Source organism: Talpa occidentalis, unplaced genomic scaffold, assembly GCF_014898055.3.
Source record: "Talpa occidentalis isolate TD23 unplaced genomic scaffold, MPIMG_talOcc4v2.1 talOcc4.16, whole genome shotgun sequence".
NCBI classification, from domain to species: Eukaryota; Metazoa; Chordata; class Mammalia; order Eulipotyphla; family Talpidae; genus Talpa; species Talpa occidentalis.
In genome coordinates, this window is record NW_023601653.1 from 15,009,475 (window position 1) to 15,034,790 (window position 25,316).

General features: G+C 36.5%; 1 protein-coding gene across 5 annotated transcripts; it reads right to left on the bottom strand.

The window, feature by feature from the left end:
• Positions 1 to 534: 534 nt before the first annotated feature.
• Positions 535 to 25,316, bottom strand: TMPO (thymopoietin). 5 transcript variants are annotated; one of them, XM_037513820.1, is made up of 9 exons: positions 24,929 to 25,316; positions 18,644 to 18,770; positions 16,073 to 16,228; positions 10,738 to 10,835; positions 4,540 to 4,659; positions 4,345 to 4,440; positions 3,833 to 3,943; positions 2,800 to 2,888; positions 535 to 1,797 (listed from the first exon to the last, which is right to left on the bottom strand). In XM_037513820.1, the coding sequence occupies exons 1-9, from the start codon at positions 25,199 to 25,201 to the stop codon at positions 1,512 to 1,514; spliced, it is 1,356 nt and encodes a 451-aa protein (XP_037369717.1). In that variant the 5' UTR covers positions 25,202 to 25,316; the 3' UTR covers positions 535 to 1,511. The 5 variants fall into 5 exon arrangements, with proteins under 5 accessions (XP_037369717.1, XP_037369718.1, XP_054552085.1 ...); XM_037513821.2 differs by lacking the exons at positions 4,345 to 4,440; positions 4,540 to 4,659 and having other exon boundaries at positions 24,929 to 25,252; XM_054696110.1 differs by lacking the exons at positions 3,833 to 3,943; positions 4,345 to 4,440; positions 4,540 to 4,659.

Below are 25,316 nucleotides of genomic sequence, written 5' to 3' on the forward strand. Positions count from 1 at the left end.
AAGCATTTCTGATTGAAGAATAAGTTTCTACTCCCCCTGTAGAACCAGACCTCCAAGTGTGTCTGGTCAACTGCAAAGTACATGAATAATGTCTTCAAATTATCTAAAAATGAAATATCAGGGACTGAATTCAAATAAAAGCTATGTGGTCTAAATATACATTTTCAGATTGTTACTTTTTAAAAAATTATCTTTTTATTTCAATTGATATTTAAAAATAACTTATATTTTAGTGTGCTTTCTGGTCAATGACTGTAAAGTTGAAATTCAAACATACACATTTAAATTGTTTGTTTTACTTGATTCTATTGAAATTTCAATTACCTACTACTTTATTTAACCAAGTTTTACATGAGGTAAGATTCAGCTAAGAACAAAACAAAACAAAACAAACCCACAAAGAAAAAGTTAACCACTTTAAGAGTCCACAAAAATCATAATGCCCACCTCATATTTAGTTTATAAATTTATGTATTAACTACTGTGTATCCACAACAAGTTTATTATGTAATTAAAAGCAAATACCTTTTGCACTTTTTAATCAAATCATGGGGAGTATAGGGCAAAAAAACCTGGCAAAATTTGTTTTTGGTAACAGAAGACAATGCAATAATGAATCCAAATGGAATCTATGACCAGTGTTAAAAGTTGCTAACTTAGTTCTAAACAGACACACACTTATCTAAAAGATATTTTGGTAGCAAACTCAATTGACAGAATAAATGTTTTGTTGTAAATAAAAAGCAGAAGTTTCCAATATAGCCTGTTAACTAGCTAAACAATTTAAAAAAATGTATAGCCAATTTTCTGCTCTAATCTTGTGTACGCTGCACTAAAATATCCCTGCTAAAAATCAACTGTATTTAATTGGATTTTACTGAAGTAGGACATTCATGATACTAGAAATCTTTTAAAAAGTGAGTACAATAGGGCTACAACGTTACTATTAATAAAAATTACAGAAGAGATTATTGCTGTACTTTTTCCCATTAACACCATCAAATTTTGTTACAATTACAAAAAGTACAACCCTAAGTTACTTTTTCTCTTACTGAATTTCATGTTTCACATATCTTTAAAGATTTTTAGTCAGCAGAGAATCTTCAAATCTTTTCTGTAAGAATTCAAAGTATTTAAATGTGAAGCTTCACATTATGCTAGCATGTTTTGCCCTTGTTTCCCAAATACACAAAACAATATACATTTTTCTCAAAAATGAAATAAGATGTCTGCATTAAAAAAATAAAGCCTACAAAAAAGTTCCAGAGCTAAAAAAGATTATTCATATGGCACGCAGTGATCTCCTACTAGTCCAAAGTCCAAAACATTGAAATGAATTCCATTTATATATCTTGTTTGCTTTTCAATGGAATACTACATTTATTGAAGTGAAATCACATTACTATTTAGTTCTTGAGTCAACAAATGTACACAAATGTTTGTTGTTGTTGTTGTTTTATACAGTTATTAAAAAATAGGAGACCAAGTTGAATGTGCCAGAGAGTTATCATTCAGTTGGGAGTTTTAGACTCATCAGAAAGAAATTTAGAGAATGGATTTCCTTGGTTGGTTTCCATAGCTTGATAGACCAAAAACAAAAAACCGGCCACAACAACAAGGAGCAAAATTTTTATCCACATGGGAATGAAGCGTCCCTTTTTTGTCTTTTCTGACTTGACATCTGGCAAGGGAACATACTTAGGAGCATATTTGGATGAGAAAGTTTCCTCCATCCTGAAATCACTGAGTTCCAATGGTCGGCCTGCTGCTCCTTTGATTGGTCTGCGGCAACTAGCACTGTTGGGAGGGAAGAGGGAAGAGAGAAATAAATTTTACATAAAGTCATGACTTAGATAAATAATATGTCATTACCATTCCTAATTCCAACCATATTACTTAAGGTAAGAATAGAAAATTATCACATATGAAACAGTGACATCAGTCAACTGTGTGAAACATTAATGTTTTTCATTTATTTTTAATATATTTTTTAAAAAACGTATTTAGTGTGTAGGTCGAGGGTGAGAGGATTCACCAGAGAGAGGGGGGAGCAGAACAGGCAGATGACTGAAATACACTGCTGAGGGAGCAGCGGGTGAGACAGGAGAGGTCTGCTGCGCCATGTGGGTTGGTTGCTCCCTGGCTGGTGACTGAAATCTGCTGCAGCAGCTGCAGATTGCTTCCACAGTGCTGACGCTTAGCTTAACCTCTTGTACTATCAGGGAGGCCCCTGTTTTTCCATTCAAAAAGCTAGATGTTTATCTTTTATTAGGTTAGAATATTCAGGATATTGATAAAAATTCACCAAACTTGCCTTCTAAAAGGCTTTTCAGAGCAATACTTTTGGAGACAGAGGGTTAAAAAATAAGGTAGTTTGGTTGTGATCAGTTAGGAAACAATTCAACGGATAATACAGTTTCCTCTTTAGTAAAAGGAAACTCCCAAGGAAAAAAATTATTTCCCTCTTACTGTATTTCTATTTAGATTTAAAAATATTAATTAAATCGTAGGTAAATGATCTACTTATTATCCCTCAACTTAAAGTTAATTTTGAAACTGGCTCAACTTGAATGGTGGCTACAAAGAACTGAACTAAACTGCTCCCAAAAGAACAGTTAAATTCTGAGAGCAGAAGTACATTAACTTTGTGAAGAATTAAGACAAAGCTCTGGCTTACACATTTAACCATACCTGAAATATACATGATTTTCATTTGTCAATTATCCCTCAATAAAGGTGGAAATATATAAAAATTCTGTACTAGAATACACTAATACTTGTTTCAATGTATCTGAATACCTAATTCCTGTTGGTGTAGATGCTTCAAAGGGAAACATTTCCTTAAGAATATCTCTTTCTATTCTTCTTTCCTCTGTTTTTTCTCCCACCTAATAAGAGAAACAATCACTAGTTAAGATATGCAATTATTAAACATAATATCAAATAGATGTTTCAGAGAACAGAATGCACTTAAGTCTATGCTGGCTTTTACAACCACCATTTCTAAATTCACTACTGTCTTTTAAGTATTCACAAACTTCCAATGCGAAGATATCTTTAATATGGCAATTGGGGAGTAAATTGCCACACATTCAAATAAGAAAGGAAAATAAAAAATTAAAACAAATTCATTAACAGCTAATGTGGCAGTTTAAGTTCCCGCATGGATTTCCTATGCTTTTCATGAATAAACATTAAGAGTATATTATTTCTTTCCCTGTTATTTTGTAATAAAATAATCAAATATAGAAAATGAACTAACATGGATCTTTAACAAATTTTACTATGTTTTAACTGGTCAATTCAATTTTACTAACTTTACAGCACATAAAATAATTTAACAACCTGATTATTTTGCTGTTTACCTTTATGCCCAGATGAGTAGCCTTTCGTAAAGACTCATGATTAAAATTATAATGTCATCATGCAGTTAGTACTTTAACGCTTAATTATATAGGAGTTAATCAAGCATCATACAAAGTCACTCTGAAGTCCCATTATTTGACCCATCAAAGAGACAGTGCAGCCTCCCTCACTGCCCCAGTTTCACTTTCAACTCACATCCATAATGAAGAAAATATATTTACAAGCAGCACATAAATGACCACTCCCTTGAAAACTGGAGCAAGATAGTATTAGCATGTCTTACTATATTAGTTACTTTCCATTTTCACTTATAAAAAGTATGTCTTTAAGATACTCTATGCGTGTGTGCGCACACTCATACAATCATACACACCAATAAGAAAAGTCCTGCTCCCTCCCACTCCAAAAGAAAAAAATCCTCTTTAAAAGATCAATGATAGCATCGATCTAAATTTTATTCATTTACTTCAGCTCTTGTCAATGGTTTCTTTGGTGTTCTTCTGGATATGTCTGAGAATTCAGTGATTGGCAGAATGGGAGCTGCATGCTTGAAATTTCCAGTCACCCTATTGACAACCTGCCAAGATTCAAATTATTCAGACTCAGAATTATCCAAACATAGCAAAGACATATAAAAAGATACTCTATTTCTGTAATACTTAAAACCTTCCCTTAATAAAAATTCAGGTAATAGTCCCTAGAAATGAACATATTTAGAGCTTCACATGTGATCCTTACCATCATTTGTATTTTAGTCAAAAGGTACTCTTACAATACCTAGGACTCTTATACAATGAGTTATTATATATGTGTATATTTGGATATATTGAAAATTTCTAAATCTTAGAAATATAAAGGGAAAACCAACTAGAAATGTATAAAAACATAAATGAGTTGCCAAAATTCACCACCTCCCCAATTCTAATTAAAGGGTAATTTACAAAGAATCCCACTTGTACAGTTATGAAACATATTTACTAAGGTTTCGTTGCTTGAAGCCTTTATAGTTTCAGCTATGGGAGTACTCTCTGAAATTATTGCACCAGCTATACGAAAATGTTCTGAAGTTTCCACCTGTTAGTTTGAAAACAAAACAAAAACAATAAATATAAAATAATCACTAAAACCCTACCAATCTGAAATCCCAATTCTAAGCAATAAGCCTTGCATCACCCTTTTCCTCGGAGTTCTTCTTGCCCCTCTGGTAGATTCCCTAGTTAATGCCTGCAGAGGTCCGCCTTTTGAAGATCCACTTGTCCATTCAGTCTCAGTTACTCCAGCTTGAGAATAGCTCTATTCAAGCATCGACACATAAAAAAGTCACATTCTAACATCAAACACCTTACAATGCCCACATTAGTATACTGAGAAGCCAAGAAAAGCCTCCAAAATCCAGCATTTGCAAACAATACTGTGTCCTCAAAATATTTCTAAATGTCTTAATTGAATTTATATATAGGAATCAAAAATACTTAAGTATAAAGAAACACTAAAGAGTCCAGCTATAACACCTCAAGTTATATAAGTGGGGAGGGAGCACTTCAGTTTATCACTGCCCCTTTCCGTGATTTGCTATTGTGCTGTTTAACTAATTGCAGCTGTATTGTATTGGCTACTGAAACAAAAAGCAGGCTGATCATCACTTCTAAGTCATCTGTTACAACTCAGTTTCCTTTAATACAAAACACAAATTTATAATTACTAGCAAAGATTACACATTACTCCCTCCATCTGGTTAGAATCAGTTTATAGTCCATACACAGCTATCTGAACTTAACAATTCTATCTAAACTTAAAAAAAAAAAAATCTCAGTACTTAAGAGAACTTAAAAAATAAAACCTTTTAGGAAACATCAACTGCTCAGCAACAAAAACCTGGTGGTTACTGTTTCACAAATATGCAAGCTTATACCATCCCCCCAAATCTCAGTACCACCCCAACTCCTCAGGTCAGAAAAAGGTAATAGCTACTGATCTACTGATCGTTGTTTCCTTTCTGTCCCAGTTTCCTATCTCTGGAAAAGTGATCTTTTATTCGTTTAACAAATAATTAGCAGTGTTTCCATACCAGTTTGAAACCTAAATAGTAAGACTGCCCATCAATCACCCATGGCTTTTGTTAAAATGCAGATTCTTTTTCTGTAGCTCTTAGGTGGTATCTGAAAGTCTACATTCCAAGGAGCAAGTTATTCAACTGAAGTCACTACTACTAGAGAATTCTTTTAAATTCTTTTAACTAGAAATATCCACCAATGATCAGTGTTATATTAGAATGTGCTTATGTTGTCAATTTTGCTTTCAAGGTAGTATTTTACCCAGATAACTGATTTTTTAAATTCCAGTGTTTATTAATTTTTAAAAAAGATTTATTTATTTATGCATACAAGAGCTTGGGTAGAGGCCAGAAGTGTGGGGGGTGAGAGGATTCACCAGTGACAGAGCAGGGAGCAAGTCAGGAGAGATCTGTTGCACTATGTGGGTAGCTCCCTGGCTGGGACAGTGGCTGCGGACAACTTCATAGGTTGCGTCTTAATCCCTTTCGCCACCAGGGAGACCCGTAGTGTTTATTAATTTTATAGACTGACTAATTTTACTCTTATTCTGCAGTAAGAGCACATCTAACAAATTGCTCATCTGACTGTAAGTATTAGTGCCAAAACTCCACGAGGTACATAATTAGAGATTCATGTATTTGATTTTGTATTTATCTATATTTGGAACTGACATTTTATTGACAGCTTTCCTTTGTCTGAAATCTTGCTATCAGGAAATATATGCTGAAGGTTAATTTTATTGTTAAAAGAGAAATTTGTAAACAAGTCACACTCCTATATAACAAAAGCTTATTAATAGTTAAAACCCTTACTACTTGAATAGAAAGGAACAATAGTTTCAATTGGAGGTTCTCAATGATAAGGTGGGGAATTTTTAAAAAATAGCTAATATCCCCAACCCAAGTAAAAACATTAAGTTCTGGACAAAAAATTTACACAAAACTACTTTATGAAAAAAATTAACAGAGGAAAGTAAAAAGCCACCTTATTGTGAGGAACTATCAACTGGGTAAAACCCAATCAACATGGTTACTCATATAAACACATTTTTTTTAAACAACACCATATTCCTTATTAGAGAAAGGTACTGGCATACATTGCTGGTGGGTATGAAAAATGTTTCCACTGTTATGGAAGGGAATTTGTAACATCTAGCAAAATTTCTTGAAGATAAACTGGTTGCAATATTAAATAAACATGTTATTTAAATAACACCGATTTATCCCTACATTATTAAAAATACTGTATAAATGGGAAATAACTCAAATATCCACTAAATGAAAGTGGTTGAATTAAATCCATAAAATGCAACACCATGAAACTGTACAAATCAATGAAGGAGATGGCTATGCTATATTCTGTGCCAGGATATGTTCTTAGATTAAAAACACAAATGGAATGTGGCAAAACAGACTACCTTTACATAATGAGTGAAGAGAGTATATTAATCTACGCATTTACTTCTACTTTCAACAAGAAACAACATATAAACCAAAGTTTGACTAAAAAAATAGTTACCTATGAGTGGAAGGAGTAAAATAGAAGAGCAAGATTTCTGACTCTAATTTTGTCAAAACAAAACTAGGTATCAATCTAAATAAAAGGTAAAATTGACTGAAAAATTTTTCAAGTAGTTTGATACCTAGAATTTTGATTTTATATCTCCCCCAATAATTTATTTATTTATGCATACAAGAGCTGGTATGTAGGTCAGAGGTAGGGGTGAGAGGATTCACCAGAGACAGAGTGGGGAGCAGGACAGGCAGACTGACTAAAATACACTGCTGAGGGGAGGCAGTAGGTGAGACAGGAGAGGTCTGCTGCGCCATGTGGGTAGCTCCCGGCCAGGGATGGAACTCATGGTGCAGTGGCTCCAGATAGCTTCATGGTGTTGAGACTTAACCCCGTGCACTAAAAGGGAGGCCCCCTGATTTATATCTTAAAGAAAAACTGCATTCCCTCAAATCTAAAACGGCCTTTACTAGACTTGCTAGTGATAATACTGTAGTATTTAAAACAAATAGAGTGATAAGCACAACGTAACAACACTATTTTAACAACCAAGATAGCCTAAGAGAAAAGATAAAACACCTAGAAGTTAGGTAGCCTGCATTCATAAACAATGAATTCATGATTTATTTACATTCTAATAAACATACTCCCTTGAAAAGGCCTAGCAGCAATGGCAACCCCATAGGAATGAACACCCTAGCACCTAGATAGCCTCCAAACAATTTTTTCAATTAAAAGGATGGAGGTTCTTTGGGAAAATGGCTGACTTGATAAGAGGCAGGCACAACTTTTACTGTGCAGAAAACAAGAAGCCATAAAGGACATATTTGTATTTGGGTCAATAAAAGAACACAGGAACCAACGTAGTAATTCTTGCTGGCTAAAGACACAATTTAAACATGAAAAAAAGAATTAGTGACTGCAATTTATCACAAATCAAATGTAGAAAAAATTGTAGTAAAAAGAACTTATATCTTTTTTTTTTTAAAGATTGATTGATTGATTGATAGAACCAGGGTACAGGCCAGATGCACGGGAGGGTGAGAGGATTCACCAGAGACAGAGTGGGGAACAGAATAAGCCGATTGAAGAAATACACTGCTGAGGGGAGCAGTGGGCAAGACAGGAGAGGTCTGCCACGCCATGTGTGATTCTCGCCAGCCGGCCAGGATCAAACCAGCACTGCAGAGGCTGCGGACAGCTTCACAGTGAGGTGCTCAACCGCTTGCGCCATCAGGGAGGCCCAAGATTTTATATCTTTCAAAGTGAAAAGCACTTTTTGGAAATTGACAACTAAATGGCAAAGTAAATATTTATCTTACAAGAATTTATTTCAAGGTAACTAAGCAGTTCATGAGAGAAAGTACTTAAAAAAGGAATTCCAGTCATAGATATAAAGAAATGAGAGAATGAGAAAAATCACTATCGTACAACCATAAATAAAATGGCAGTGTGAACAGCATAATGGATTCATCAGGCTTTTGACATTAAGTAGTTAAGTTTAGCATCAACAAAATATGACATGCCTCCTAAAATAATGCAATTTGAAGCCCAAAACACTGTTTATGACCATTCTTGTCCAAAAAAATGAACATGAATCTAACCAACCCCTCTAGGTCTGTGCTAATACTGTAAGTACTAGCTACATGTGGTTATTTAAATTTAAGTAATATCAAAATTTTGATTTGTCAGCCACATTAGTCACATTCCAAGCACTATTTGAATACCCCATGTGGCTAATGGTTATCAAAATGGACAGCAAATATAAAACATTTCCATCATCACAAAAAAGACCTATTACATAGCCCTACCACAAGTCTAACTCCAAGTCTACAGGAAATACAAAGTATAGAAGAGCAAATTAAATGCTACTTGAACAATTAATCTGCCAAATCCAGAATATGGCTAATTCTGCAGCGAACTGATGTTTTTTTTTAAAACCAAAAAAATGGAGGGACAGAACCATTATAGTGGGAACAGCTACAGACGTAGATTTAAAAACAAAAACCAAATGATATGTGGATCTTGTTTGACGTACATTAGATGTGAAACAACTATTAATTTTACTAGATATACATATATATGTAAAATCCCCATATAATCGCATATATAAAATCATTAAAAATTACCTATAATTATGTACTATATATAAAATAGCTCTTATGACTTAAATATATTGAAATACTGACATTTTAATGTGAAAAGTCTCAGAGACTTGCTCTAAGAGATTCCAGCAAAAAGCAAAACAAAACCCCAAAAAACTTACATTGCTAGAGAGAGCAGTCTAAGATGAAATAAAATGTTGACAACTGTTGAGCCTATGTGACTAGAAGGTGATTAAATTCCTTTTACTTTTCTTTTTTCTTAAAGATTGATTTATCTATGCATACAAGAACTGGGGTACAGGCCAGAGATGTGGGGGCGAGAAAACTCACCAGAGACAGAGAGGGGAACAGAACAGGCAGATTGACTGAAATACACTGCTGAGGGGAGCAGCAGGTGAGACAGAAGAGGTCTGCTGCGTCATGTGGGTAGCTCCCTGGCCGGGGCACGACCTCATGATGCAGTGGCTGTGGACAGCTTCATAGGTTGCGCTACCAGGGAGGCCCCTCCTTTTACTTTTCTACGCTTGACATTTTGTATAGTCAGGTCTATTCTATGTTCTCATCTTCTAAATTGACTCGTTTGACTACCCTGCCCCTCAGTTTAGATCCCCCAACTCAAAATATTTAACCTTTGATCAATCTTTAATACAATGCTACTCCCCTCCTTTGAATCCATTCTCTGGCCAGCCATGGGTCCCTGCCAGCACTATTCCATTTTGCCTTCACTCTGGACCAGAATTTCCCAAGTTTATTTCAGGGTCCTTCACCAGATTTTCCTACTTTTCCTTGCTCTGTTATTTCCTTATTCTTCAGAATGCCCCTGCAGCTTGTCCCTAGCAATGTAAGATTAAAAAGCAATAAAATTTACTCCATTATTTGGCTCTATATTAAACAAAATCTTTCATTCAGTGCTCTCTATATATTTTCAAGCCACCAAGCTCCTTTCTACTGAGCAGCTCTGAAATTCAACTAATCAACTAAATCAAGTCAAGAGAGACATGGCTTAAATACGCAAGAACACTTCCTTTGAGGATGCATGACTATAGAAACGGCAAAGATTAAGTAAAAGGACAACCAGTTAGACAAAACTTCCAGCTAGACAGATTAAAGATAGCTGTCTTGCAAGGTGTCAGCCAAATAAAAGCTAGATTATAGTCAGTAATTTGTTCTCTGTAATTTAATCCTTTGCTTATTCTCCCCTTGATTTCTTTCTGAAAAAACTGCATTTTGTTTTTCATATAAAGGTCAGTTTTCATCTAGAATAAAGGAAAACAGTGTGGTCTTAGGACCAGACAAGCTTCAGAGTTGAAAACGAAATCACAGAAGACAAGCAGGTCAGAAGTCTAGAGGCAGACATAAATATAAAACCCTTGCTCTGCCTTTTAAAGAAATTATACCAGAATTGCTTAGGCATTTCTACCTTATAAAATATTTCTCTTAAAAAAAGTAGTATGATTGGTTTTGAACCATGCTTAGCACAGAATCAAACACAAATAAAACATCTATTACTTACTTTTGCAGTAAAGCACAGGTGCACTATTGACAAAACGCAAAAAGTTTAGATTTAAAATGCCATGAAATGAACACTGTCAAATGCTGGAATGTGCTTGTCAACTATTTACCAAAGGCTAAAACACAGGCAAATTAGCACTGCCAGCAGAGGACCTGTACCTCACCATGATCATCATAAAACAAGATACCTGATTGTGCTCAATTCTTCTTTGCTTGAGTGTTACTGGAGTCTTTGCTCTGCCTTTTAGTGGTTCTCTCTTCTCAAGCTTGAGCTCTATTTTAGAGTCTGGAAATAACATTGGAAAAACCATTACTCTCTGAAACAAACTACAGGATCATCCTAACATTATTTAGGAACCCTGGTTTCAGGCACATTAATATGTAAAACAAATTTGTCAATTGTATTAACTCAAAAAACCAAACTTCCTGTCCATAACAATTTTCCTGTCATTTTATTCCATTCTCATTTATTCCTTGACACCTGAATTAGATTACTGCTTTCAATTTATTCTCCTTTTCTTTTGGGGGGCCTAGTAGCCTAAAACAGTGAATTCAAACCACTCTCAAAGAGGCTTTTCATCAAAAGCAATTTTTATGTGGGAAAAGGAACTAAAATAGTTGTTGCCATTCTTTTGACCAGAATGCATCACTACTACATAAAGGTTAAAAAAAGTATGCTATCAAATCTCAAGTTAACAATATGTGCGTAACATTAACACCTTAGAGCAGTTTAAAAGTCTCTCTTCCCTTCTTTTTTGATGTGATACAAAAAAACTTTTTTAAAGATTTTTTTCTTTTTTTTTTAAAAAAATTTATTTATTTATTTTTACGAACACTGGGTATAGTCAGAAGCGCGGGAGGGTGAGAGAATTCACCAGAGCTAGAGCGGGGAGCAGAGCAGGCAGAAGGACCGAAGTACACTGCTGAGGGGAGCAGCCGGGGATTGAACCGGCACTGCAGAGGCTGTGGGCAGCTTCGCAACCCAGTGCTCAACCGCTACACCACCGGGGAGGCCCACAAAAAACTTTTTAGGTGTAACTGAGGTAAAGAGGAATCTTGCGCACAGAAAAACACAACCATCACAGGGACTTCTATTCCCCCCTTAATAATATACACCTCTGTACAGAGAAGTTAGGGCACATAGCCACCATGATGGTTATTAACTGAACAACTCAAATATACATCTTTTTATAGGCCATCAGTAATCCATTCTCCCAGCATTGATTATATAACAGATTTTTTTAAAAAGACTGATAATTTTAATTTCCACAATTTGTCAGTCATTTATCATAATATAGCAAAATACCTGCCAGCTATTACTTCTAAAACTTCTATCACCAAAAATTTTGAGTTAAATTACTTTCTTACCAGAGACAGAGTTCATCCTTAAAGACTCAATTTTATATCAACTCAATGTATGTAAGTTGTGCTAAAAAGTGACTTAGGTAAGATAAATGTATCTGGCTATCTACTGTTAACACTAGTCAACCCTGAACCTACTTCAAATTTCACAAAAATAGTGATTCTTACCTAGTTCAAATAGTTCAATTTTTATTTAAGATTAAGGCATCAAATTCACCCCTCACCTCCCAATACTTCTCTTAATATATCCACTATTATATTTATTTGTGACAGTCTTTAGCATTTTAAAATTTAAGGTGTTTACTCAGAATCTAAAAATTAGAAAGCCAAGATTCTAATAGTGGCTAAGCAGAAACTGATTTAACAAATAACTATCTGGTTACAGAGTAATTCCACTTACAAATTTAAATTCCAACAGCCAATTAAAAACATGATCGTCAAATAGAAGAAAACCATAAAAAATTTTTTCAACTATACCACTGGAATACCAAATGAGTTTCATTGATGAAATGGAAAAGGGATGTTCATTCACATACATCTAAATTGCTGCAACTCCAAAGAATAAAACACACATACAACATGTTTCTGGAGACCACACAAAACTGTTCAAATTTAACTTTATTGAATTTGCAGAAGCATACTACAGTAATACATTTTAAAAAATCACATAGCATGTAGTAGGTACATGGATACATGTACATTTCAGAAGACAACAAAATTACTCCCAGAAAGCTGCAAAGATGGACATGTATAGTTTAAGAATAACTAGAAGTACCCGAGGAACTATTTTCCATAGAAACACAAAATTAGATTATCAAATGCTTCCAAAGTTAAGGCTGTCTCATCTTACAATCATAAAAATGAAAACAGAGGATAATGTATTGCTTTACATAGACATACAGACACTGTGATTTCTATGACTTAAAAAAGAAACCCTAGTAACTTGTTTTTAGAGTGCAGATTGTTAAGTGTAGCCTAATCATTCACAGCTACAAGATACCTTAAATGTATTTAAAAAAAAAAAGGTTCCATCTTTCCAGTGGCCCAGCTCATGTGACAGTTACAGTGACAGTGGGAATGCACTGTCCCAGATTATCAGCTAGGGTAGTGCTTCTCAAGTGTGGTCCAGAACTGTTTGCTACCAGTCCATTAAGAAACGAGGCATTTGCATCAGAATGTGAATCAGCAGTTTTCTCTCTATCATTAAAACTTTACAACAAAGATAAACTCTGTAGCCGATCTTAAAGTTATCTCTAGATTTAAATGATGGTGCATGCGTGTCAGTAGGTCACTAGCTAAAGGTTGGCACACTGAGTTATACAAATCTAGAATATGATGAATGATACTGTAAACAAAATAAAAAACAAACAAAATTGAGAAAATAAGAAAAATTATAAACAGGTTCCAGAAAGTAAAAGAACATTTGATATGTTAAAAAGTTTTGAAGATATATATAAAAACTCTAGTAAAACACAGCAAACTATTTGAAACAAAAAATGTGATCTAGAAAGCTTTAGATTTTATCAGGCTTTTTGTCTATGTCTTAAAAAAAGCACCTTTAAAGAAGATTTTGGCCTAAGAGTACCTGCAATTCCATAAAAGCTTCTAAATTCCCCATATCAAAGATAAAATCTCTTACTAGTGTTTCTTTAGTCTTAATTTTATTAGTGTTTACTTGCACGCTTTTTAATAACTTTGTGCACTTCTCCTCCAAATAAAGTCCCACCTTTAAAGGGAGTAACAGCCAGCTTATTCTTAGAAGCTGGATTAATTTTGCAATCTTTCAGCCACAGATGTCGACGACCCATAGTAGAATAGCCCATAGTATGGGCAGCCATCTTTATTTCATCAAATGCAGCGTCACAAAGAAATGAGGCTGCGTCATATGTTTTGCTCAAAATTCCAAGTGCCTGGTGCATGCAACTAGGATCTGAACTAAGAATTTGTGCAGCCTGACTAATGTCTGCCTGCATAGCCCGAACAACAAAGGCAGTGTGGGCTGCAGCCTGCAATGCTGATGCTGCAGCTTCATATGTTCTACAAAGTGCCAAGTCCAACTGTTTATCACAAGACACAGTGGAAGCTGCCTCAATACCTGCTGGTGGAGTGGCTTCAGAAATAAGCCCCAGAATTTCATCATCTACTTTTGGAACTGATAATATACGTGATGCCTCTCTGGAAGAAACTGGATACTTGTGTGCCAATGAAGGCAGCTGCCTGTCAACTTGCTGCCACTCCTCTTCAATTACTTTTAAAATAGATTCATGGAATGGAAAAGACAGTTCTGGGGCATCTATTTTATGATGTGATTCTTTAGGCACTTCTATGCCTAATGTAGAGAGTGAGCGAGAGACAACAGTTTTGGCAAAAGGGGACATCAGTTCAGACGCAGGTATATTTTGCAGTCCCACAGAGGAACCTGAATCCTGCTCAAATGACTTCTCACTGAGTCTAGGGAATTTCCGTGGAGGAGAAAGGGATTCAGTTTCTTGGAAATTAGATTTATCAATTCTCTTCCGTGTGTTTTCTAAATCCAGTGGGGGTGAAGAGTTAGAAGTTCCAGGCAAACTACCTACCCCACCCTGGACCAACAGAGAATTGACATAATCTCTGATTGCCTGAGCAAGTGGCGGAGAAATTACTTGTGATCTCTCAGATTCTTCTAGTGCTTTTCTTTCACTGGAAAGACTCGACTGCTCTGAAACATGAGACCTCTCAGCACTAAATGGCTGACTTCCACTTCTCTCTCCACCGAAAATATTTCCTAGTATATCTTTGTAACAAATATTGGAGGTTTCTTTTATCAGTGAAGGAGAAGCTGCAGCAGAGACCAACATAGCAGCAAGTTCATGCTGAGATGATGTCGAAGAATTTTTCTCTAAATAACTATCAAGGCTAGACTTGGAGGAAAGCAACAAATTCCCTCCAGAGGCTAACTGTTCCCTGCCAGGCAAGGTTGTGGCACTAAGAGGTTCCCTAGACGAATCTCCCTTAGCAGTATATACTTTCTTAGCTGCCTGTCGTTCAGTCCTGCCCAAAGGAGGACGTGTGGAGATTTCAGGAAAAGAAATACCCTGAAAAAATCCACCAGAGGGAGTAGTTGGAAGTTCAGAAAAAGGAACAAAATCCCTAGTGGACTTCACTTTCTTGTGTTCTTTCTTCTTTCCTGTAGAGGCAAAAGAGGCAGGAAGTTTAAGCATTACTTTTGTTTAAGTTGGTTTTATTCTTTGCCTCTTTGCTAACATTAGTGCTGTTGAAGGAAAAGACTATATATTTCATATTCTGAACAACTAATTTGACAGACTATGCCCTGGCAGGCAACGCTTATAGAGTTATAAACAATTTGAGTCAAATTAAATAATAACTGGAAATGATAAACATGTCATACAAATTAAAACTTTATAAATAGCCCACTGCTGCTATAATTTAAAAGGTCACCTATTTCATGTAGTATTCACGAAAATATTTAAATGTAGTAAAGTTCTCTTAAAATAGTCTACTAAAATATGTCAAAATATTTGGTTTAAACTTGCCTGGAAATCAGATTATCTAGCAGAAATTGAAAATTTAAATGCCTAGCAGTAGAGAACAGAGAATGCATGCCATGTGCAAATACTGTGACTATATATTAAGAATGAGGAATAATAAAACATATATGTATCAGTAAGATGAGCTCTCAAAAATCTAACATCAAAGAAAGGAAAGTGACAACATTTAGCATGGTATTGTTTATATAGATTTTTTTTTAAAGTTGAAAACAGTAACATGTATTAGATGCACATGAAACATTTAAAACCTTAGAAATATAAGCATCACATTAAGGATAATGGTTGCTTTGGAAGTGATGATATTTGAAAGAGGTAAGGTGGGACTACTTGTAATACTACTCTTAGAAAAATGAGATTTGAAGGATTTGAAGGAAAAAAAGTAAAGTTACCTAGCAATTCTAGGTGACAGAAATTTAAGACATTTATACTTTTTTGTTTCTTAGAATTCTCAACAATAGGTATTTAAGTTAAATTAATTGGAGGAATACTGTAATAATGTAAATAAAAATTACACATATCTCGCTAATATTTCAAATTTTATTTTCTTCATGGTTATGGTATCTTATGAATCTGAAAAAAATACATAGTTTTGATCAACCTCATAAAATTTTACCTTCTTCATTGTCACTGTATCGATCGGAGTCATTACTTCCATTCTGTCTTGTATTTTCTGAAGAAGAAATTGTTGGCAAAGGAGTAGATGATCTTGACTCTGTTCCTTGTTCCCTCAGTTTCAACAGCTTTTTCTCATAGAGCTTCCTGGTTGTTCCTGTATTAAGACAGAACATGTTTTAGTACTTCTATTTTATTTAAGATCCAGCTCAGCATTAACTTTAGAAACATTAAAATGTTACTTTCTTTCCTCTGCTAAACTTAAGTACTTAAAAATACTATGTATGGATCATTTTTTAAAGTAGGTAGTTTTTCTGGGTAACATGTGATTACATTTCTTTTAATAGCATGGAACACATGGTAGATTGATACGGGTCTTGAAATAGATCACCTAGAAAAGAGCCAATGGAGTATCTTTGACTTAAGTTTCGAACCTTATATATTTTCTCCATTACTATGTAACAGACCCCACCTTTGTAGAAAAATAATTTTTAAAGACCAGTCTGTACTTCTCCGAAGAAATACTATGATTCAAACCCTACCTGGGCCTCCTGGTGGAACAAGGTAAGATACAACCTATGAAGCTTACTACAGCCACTGCAGCACAAGTTCAATCCCCGGCCGGCCAGGGAGCAACCCACATGGTGCAGCAGACCTCTCCTGCCTTGACCGCTGCTCCCCTCAGCAGCGTAGTTCAGTCAGTCTGCCTGTTCTGTTCCCCACTCTCCTCTCACTCCTCACACCTCTGGCCTGTACCCCTGTTCTTGTATGCATAAATAAATCTTTAAAAAACAAAACAAAACAAAAATAAACCAAACAAAACAAAGGGCCTCTCTGGTGGCACAGCAGTTGAATGCCGAGCTGCAAAACTGTCTGCAGCTTCTGCAGCGCCGGTTCAATTCCCCGCTGGCCAGAGAGAACCCCACATGGCGCAGCAGACCTCTCCTGCCTCACCTGCTGCTCCCCTCAGCAGTGTCTTCGGTCCATCTGACTGTTCTGCTCCCAGCTCTGGTGAATTCTCTCACCCTCCCGCACTTCTGACCTATACCCCAGTTCTTGTATAAATAAATAAATAAATAAATCTTTTTAAAAATGAATGAATGAATGAATGAATGAATAAATGGAAAACCCTACACAGTTAGTATGCCTACACATACCTATCTAGTCATGGGGAAAGTCCTATAACATTTAAGTATAACTACTTTGCAGTTAAAAACAACCCTTTATGGAAAGTGTTACAAATTAAAATTATAAACCAATTAGATTGCAAAGTAAAATATGATTAACAAATTTTTAACACCCGAATTTCAACACTAATTTAAAAACAAAATTAGTTCTCATCTTCTGTTTCAAGCTAGCTGTATGTCTTTCTGACTTCTGTAAAATTAATAAAGTGAACATATCTTTTAGAAACAATACATATCTGAAAATGTTATGTAAGTAGTCTTGAGATGAACAGCTAAGGAGGGTGTAATGCTGGTCTAAGGGTACAAAATTTGATTATGCAAGATGAACATGTTCTGGGGATCTAATGTACCACATGAAGTTATAGTTAACAATAAGGTATAATAGACTTGAAATCTGCTAAGTGGTATCTTAAGTATTCTCACTACACATTCTGGTGGGATATGTTAATTGGCTTGACAGTGTTGAACATTTCACAATATATTTATCAAAACACCAAACTGTAGATTTTAATCATGTATAGTGTTGTAAATTATACCTCAGTAAAGCTTGGGGGAAAAATGAACAGCTGGTATACAATATGTAATTTCATGTACATGATACATACACACATAATACACATTTTCACATCTTCTTTTGGAATTTGAATGAAAAATTTAAAAAGATTATCAAATGTCTGTTGGTAATAACATTAGTAGACTTATAAGGACCAACTTGGAAGCAGTATATTAAAATTTAAAAAGGAAGACAACATTCTAAATCCTTGTTCGTAACCATGCCATGGCGGGGAAAAAAATCCTAAATCTCCAATGTTTAAAATTTAATCTAACATAGGAAAAAGACTTTTTCTCATCATTAGATTATGTCAAGACCCTCCAAAATTAAGTCATAAATAAACAGTGCTGAAAAATCAATGGAAATTTAGTTTCTCTAGCTCCAAGTTTTTTCCTTTGCTCTTTTTCTTTGGAGGGTGGGCATTATTGTTAAATTCTAATAAGTAAGACTTTTGAAAGGATACTTTTAATGATAACTGAAAATGAACATTATACTAGAGTTGAATAACTTCAATTACTTAACAAGTCTGTCTCCAACTTACTGATTGAAGTCAGCCAGCACTGTTATCTTAGATTTTCCTCAACTGTAATATAATAATCACATATCTCCACCAGGTGGTGTGATATGAGCACAATATGAAACAATCTCAACAGATAATTTTGCTGATTATCAGGTTTCATTCCATCATTTTATTACCCTCATTTACAGTTAAGGAAACCGAGGATCTGGTCATATAAACAATTACTAACAGACTGGCCATTAGAACCCAAACTCAAAACTGCTCAACAAGAAACAATTCAGGATACTGATACTTCAAATTTTATCAACTTACCTACAATAGGACCAGGATTCACCCCATATTTCACAAGCTGATCCAGAAGTTCTTCATTAGTAAGCTCTGTTACGTCTAGATCATCTTTATCTTCAACCCTGGGTTTATCAGTTTTCTTTGTGGCTTTCTGTAAACAAAGTCCAGTTACTTCCACATAAATTAAAAGATGTGTATTTATCATACAAATAATATTTTCTACAACATGACAATTCACTGTCATGTCGACTTAGAGTTCCATCAGGCCACAGCAATTTGATTAAAAGGTAACTTATCTTTGAAGATGTTTTCTAAGTTTGAAGATGTTTTCTAAGTTCAATTATACAAACTTTACAGCCAAGCAAATAACTTTTAAAGATCTTACTGTTACAATGGTCCATTTCTGGCTAAACTATTCAAGGATGAAATAAAAAACAAAAAAACTCAAGAGCAAATAGACTAGATTTTAAACATTTTCACGCAGGTAACTGCAAAATACAATATACAACTGGCCTCTTTCCATAATCTTAAAAAACATAATCTAGAAAAGTTTAAAGACTTTACCTTATAAAGTCTTACTTATATTTACTTAGTAAATATTTACTTAGTAAAGTTATATATAAAGTGATTTCTTTTAAATTAGTCTATCAGAATTTAAGATGTCCAAACAAATATTCTAACATAATGACCTTACTAGCCAGTTTATGACCAATGAAGGTAGCCAGACACTTCATGGCTACATAAACACCTCTGACAGTTTTGTCACATTTAGTTCTATATGACTGTTTCACCGACAGAGGAACTTGGAGCAAGCTTTGAGAGAGAAATTTCAAAGGAAGTTTTCTAAATAATTTTGGTAATGGCAATTATTTATTGGAAAATAAATATAAAATCCCAGGATTAAACAGAAGAGAGCAAAACATGGTTATCTTTTAAGTTTGTAGCAAAGAGCCTTACTAATCTCAGAAAGCAGCAAGATACAGAACAAATATATAGCTGTTTAACAAGGGCCATGTATATCAAAGCCAATTTAGGCCCACATTATTACTTAAGGCAGAAGAGTCAATACTGCATCCTAGAAATTGAAATGGTGAAATCATAAAGTATGGACTGCTAACTTTCCAATGATACTGAAGGGGAAAAAAAAACAGGCATTATTTGGCCATGCATTAGAATTTGTTCATCAAATAAAAATTGAAACCATTAAAGTACTATAGATTTTTTTTTAAAGCTGCTAACAACAATGACGTCAATTCAAGAGAATTCTTTAACGAACAAAACGGCTGTGAAAAGTGAGAGCACTTCCATATTGCACTGATTAGGAACATCACTCTCAAATGTTGAAGCAACCCACATGGTGTCATCAAAATAAATGCCGAGGTAGTCTGAGTCCTATATGTCAGTCTTTAAAAAAAAATAAATAAATAAACAAACCCACAAAAACAAAGTCTTGAATACTTTAGAGAAAAAAACTTTTAAATCAAACAGATTTGTGGTTAGTGATCCACTTGAACTTTCCAAAAAGCATGGATAGTTTGGGGAGAAAAACTTTGCTTAGTATAACAACTACTTTAAATAAAAGAAAATCAATCAATTATAATTACTTATAATCCTTCCCAGCAGAACAACGTTCAAATTTTACTACCAACAAAACTGTAACTGCCTGAGGGTTTCAAGAAACAAGCTTTTTCTTCTCTACATGGTGAATTCCTTAAGCAATCACCCCTAAATTGACTTGCTACCAAACCTTCAAAAATTTGCAAAAACTGCCCCTATGAAAAAGCCTCACCCCATTCTGATTCCTAAACCAGGGTCTGAGTTCTGTATTTTAATTTGTATCTTAGGTGATCTGGATGCAGCATGCAAGAGGATAGAAGAAAGCAGGACATCTAAAATTTCAAGAGTGTGACACCAGATCAGGTACTCCACGGATGTTAGGTTGAATTAATTAATCAAAGTGGCATTTGGGGGTGGTAAAATAAATTCCGTGTTTCTTAAAAATATATTTCTCATCAAAACACCACAAAAGCTTATCAAATCAAAGCAGAAAACCAACTCCCTTGAATTTTTACAAAAAACTACAGCTCTACAGAGAAATCTTAAGCGGCCAATAAGCTGACATAAGTCAAATAGAGGAGGGGTTCATAACAAGGTCTCAGATTTTCACTTCTAAGAAAATTTCCAGGAAAGTGGCTATCAAATTGTCAGCAATTTCAATTAGGGAGACCATTTAATTATACTGATATCTGCCTCCAGAGAGCTTTTTACCTTTAAATAAATCAATGTAATCTCTTAGTTTGATTCAGTCAAAAAAAACCCAGGACCTACTATATGCCTGACACTGTTCTTGTTTCACTGTAGAACTCTAATATTTATAATGTCTTTTTCAATCAGAACCAACAGTTCTAACCCTTGGATTCTGGACAACAGAACTGACTAAGGTCAGCAGAGGGTCAATGGAAGGGGTTTAACGGACTGTGGTGGAGGGATATTAGTACTTTGCTGTGGGCATGGTGTGATATTTGTAGAAATGTGAACCTGTAGTCCTAAAACATACACATTGTTGTAAACCAAATTTATTTCTGTATCACCCTCAAGCTCTATCTTTAGTAGCAAGATGAAGTTTGACAATAATTGTTTAAAAAAAAAAAAACTCACTGATCATTTATTGGGTACCAAGTTGCATTTTAAGTGTCTTATATGTATTAATTTACTATTCCAAAAAATCCTTTGAGACACATACTAACATTCTTGATTTACAAATAAGGAAAATGCAATCAAAGGTTGCACAGCTAATTAGAAAATCTGCATACTATGCTGTACAGTAAAATTCTAAAGACTTTATATCTATATATATGTATCACTTTAACAAACTTACCTGGTCCAATTCTGAAAAATATTATTATCACAACAGTGGATTGCTCTGGCAAAATTCTGAAATCTCATGTGATAGGTGTCAAATGCTGAGCAACAAACACCTTCAGATATGCAACCTCATATAATCTTCAATCTAATTAAGCAGCTATTAGAGTATTTCTGTTTTCCAGATGGGAACTAAGCGTCCAATAGGCAATATTCATTGTTCAAGGTCATCTGAACAAGTGGAGACCTGGAATATGAATTGAACTCTGAATGATGTCTGTACACTTAACACCTAGTATGCATGCAGTGGTCAATTATTTGATTAATATTTACCATTGCTAATATTTTTTGTTGTGCTAATACTTTTTGTTGTGCATCGCTAAATTATTTCCTGTTAAGAATTCATAATCCGACGGATCAGACCATTCAAGAATACTACGTTCCTTCAGATTCTGAAAAGCTACAAAGGTTTGTACTTTGGAATGAAAAGGCTGATTGCCAACTCTGTAAATAACCTAATTTCTATTTTTTTTTTAAGATTTATTTATTTATGCAAACAAGAACTGGGGTAAAGGCCATAGGTGTGGGAAGTATGAGGAATCACCAGAGACAGAGTGAACAGAACAGGCAGACAGACTGAAATAAACTGCTGAGGGTAGCAGCAGGGAGACAGGAGAGGTCTGCTGCGCCATGTGGGTAGCTCCCTGGTCAGGGATCGGAACTTGTGCTGCAGTGGTTGCGAATAGCTTCATACGTTGCCATCTTAACCCCTTGTGCCACCAGGGAGGCCCTCACTAACCTAATTTCAAAGCTAAAAATTATGATATCGATGCACAAAATAAAAAGCTTTCAAATAAGAAAACTAAAGAGCAATTTTTTGATATACAAATATTTTATATCACACCAAGTGAATATAACTGTAGCGAAAGATCAAAGTTTCTCCTTTAACCCACAAACCCATAAAAGGTGGTATATGCCATGCCTTTAGCTAAATCCACATTAATATTTCATTTAAAATATTAAAGACTGCTTATCTGCAACTCTCAAACATAATGTGATTCTATGCTGTTACTCAAATAGGACTAGCAACGACTAGAATGTAAAATACTGTATTTATAAAGAGAGTATGAGAGTAAAAGGCATGTACCAACATTTACAAATGCCGTAAGCTTTTTTTCCTGTAGAAGTATTCTCCTTAAGCCTGATCCTAAAATGTCTGTCAAACTCCTATATTAAGTTACAACTCACTGTGCTTTAAATTTAAACTCAACTCAATGTGCTTTAATACAGAAAATGTTACTGACCAACTATCACTATTAACTTTTTTCAAGTTGTTGGGTAGCACTGAACCTGCTCAAGGGCACACACTTCTTTGTTTTAAATACTCCAGGTAGACGACTAAAATTTAAGTCATTACATATTTTTTCTCTGTATAATCAAACATTAAACTAGGACTTAGTATGTCATTGATATACAATGTTCTCTTAAAACGTTAATTCCTTTTACCCAGAACTTATGCACAGGGCTGGCCAACTTGGGCAACATGGAAATATGAGCAAACAAACATGATTATGCAAAACAAAAACTACAAACCAAGAAATTAAATTTCAGTGGTGGTTGGAGTCTACAGAAATTGATCTCCAGTAATTATGAACACGCCGTATGAACTGAAAAATACTGGCTAACTGAACTGATACTAAAATTTTTTACATTCATGTCATGTCTTCTTATACCTCAAAAACCACAGGGTAGACTAGGATGCATTGTTTTACTGTCTTTAAATTTTATTTATGTATTTATATATGTCATACCATTGTTCATTTTTGTACAATATTTGCTTTCTCCCCTCAAGAGTAGTCCCAGTAGAATTCCCACCACCTATTCACCGGTACCAAGGTCCCTCCCTCCCCCTGCAGAATGTCTCTGATTTATAATTGCCTGTTAAAAACACATCGATTTAAAATTAACACACACATCAAAACTGAAATTGTTCTTTCTGCTGAAAACAAATCAACTCAAGAACAAATAATCTTATTATAAACATGCAACCAAAAACTTCCCTGGTTCTACAGAAGACCTGCTGATTTACATGTTACACATTTCATTTCAACCAAATTTTACTAAAATAGTTTATTACTTTCTTTTGCAGAGGGGTTGGGGAAAAACAGGTAAGGGATATGGTCTACTTCAAAAGTAAACTATTTATGATGTAAATTGGCTTTCTTCAAACCCACCCAAAACACACACCAGAAACAGTAAGATGCAGTTAGTCTTTTCTCTATGAAACAGATATTTACTTGGAACTACGACGTGCCAGGCATGGACTCTCGATTTCTGTAACTTTTCTAAAGTCCAGGATAAGAATGTAAATTTAGGTATAGGAAATTCGTTCTCCCGTTTCCACCCGAGTAGTCCAAGAAACCACAGCAGATTTTAAAAACTAAAGTTAAAGAACACAGGGGGCTGTGTGCTTTGACAGGAGTCCTTCTAGTAATTAGCAACAACTTGAAACCCGCCACCCAAGGCTCACGCGGCGTGTCTCCTCCACCACTCACAGCTTTTCCCGCATGCTCTTAGGAAGGCTGGGCCCCAGACACAGCCACCCCGGAGCAGCACCCAGAAACCCACAGAACAAAAGCCAACGATTCCCAAGCAAAAAAAATATGCACTTGCTGGAGCCAATCTGGGATTTCCCGAGGATGAGCTAATCCCAATCTCATCAGCGCTGCATCGGCATGTCAACAAGCAAACATCCTCCTGATTCTGCAGCTCTCCTTTCCTCAGGCGGAGTTTACCAAAAGCCAACACTCAAACTCCCCAACCCCAACCCTGCTCCACTAACTGGGGTTTCCAGGCATCTGCGCGTCCGTGACGACGGCCTGAAAATGCCTTAAAAAGCTCCTTTGCGAGAAAGGCCGTGCCCCCCAAAGACAGCCGGCGGCCGGAGGCGAGCAGCACTCCCCAGAAACACGCAAACGGTTCAAAAATCCCTCCATATGCAAAACCCTAAAAGGGCGGGAATCTTTAATTCAAATTTTTGATTCCAAATGGGTCGGCCGCAAACTGCCCTCCAGGGAGCGCTCTGTCACCAGCCATTTCGGTTAATAAAGCGGGAAAACGTTCGCGAGGCACCTACGGCAGTTTCGGGCTGAGCCTCCCCCAGGCCTGGCGGGAGGGGGTCGCGGGGTGCACACCCGCTCCGGGGGGCCGGGGCGCCCCAAGCCGGCCGCGCGCGCCCCGCGCCCCCCAGCCGACGCGGAGCTCACACCGCCCCGGCCCCCCGCGGCCAGACGCCGACCCCGCGGGCCCCCCTCAGGGACGCCCGGGCCCAGCAGCCCCCCTCACATCCCCCCCACGGCCCGCCCGCCCGCGGGGGCGCCCAGCGGCCGCGCGGGGGGCGCCCCCCGCCAAACGCCCGCCTTTGTGGCCCCGGCCGGGCGTCCTTACCCTGCCGACGGCGGCCCGGCTGCGGCCCACGGCGGCCGCGGAGCCCAGGACCGGGGTGGGCTCGCGCTCCTCGTCGCTGGAGAAGTCGGGGGGCCCCTTGCTGTTGGTGCCCGCGGCCGGCGGCCGGTTGCGCGCCGTGAGGTGCTGCAGGTAGAGCTGCACGTACACGTCCTTGCGCTGCTCGCCGGCCGGGAGCGCCACGTTGTTGGCCACCAACTCGCTCTTCAACTTCTCCTTCGTCAGGACCGAGGGGTCCTCCAGGAACTCGGGCATCTCGGCGGCGAACCCCCTTCCCCGCAGCCCTCACTCCCGCGCTCACGCCGGCGCGCGCGCTCCTGGTCGGAAGGGGGGGCGCGCTGCCGCCTCCGAGCCTCGCGGCGGCCGCCGG

What these genes read in the sequence shown, in the direction of transcription:
- TMPO (XM_037513818.2), bottom strand. Translation starts at nt 25,201, where the DNA reads ATGCCCGAGTTCCTGGAGGACCCCTCGGTCCTGACGAAGGAGAAGTTG. An exon ending in GAATCCTGGTCCTATTGTAG is followed by an intron (nt 16,229 to 18,643) that starts GTAAGTTGATAA and finishes GTCTTAATACAG; the next exon opens with GAACAACCAGGAAGCTCTAT. An exon ending in ATACAGTGACAATGAAGAAG is followed by an intron (nt 15,078 to 16,072) that starts GTAAAATTTTAT and finishes TTGCCTCTACAG; the next exon opens with GAAAGAAGAAAGAACACAAG.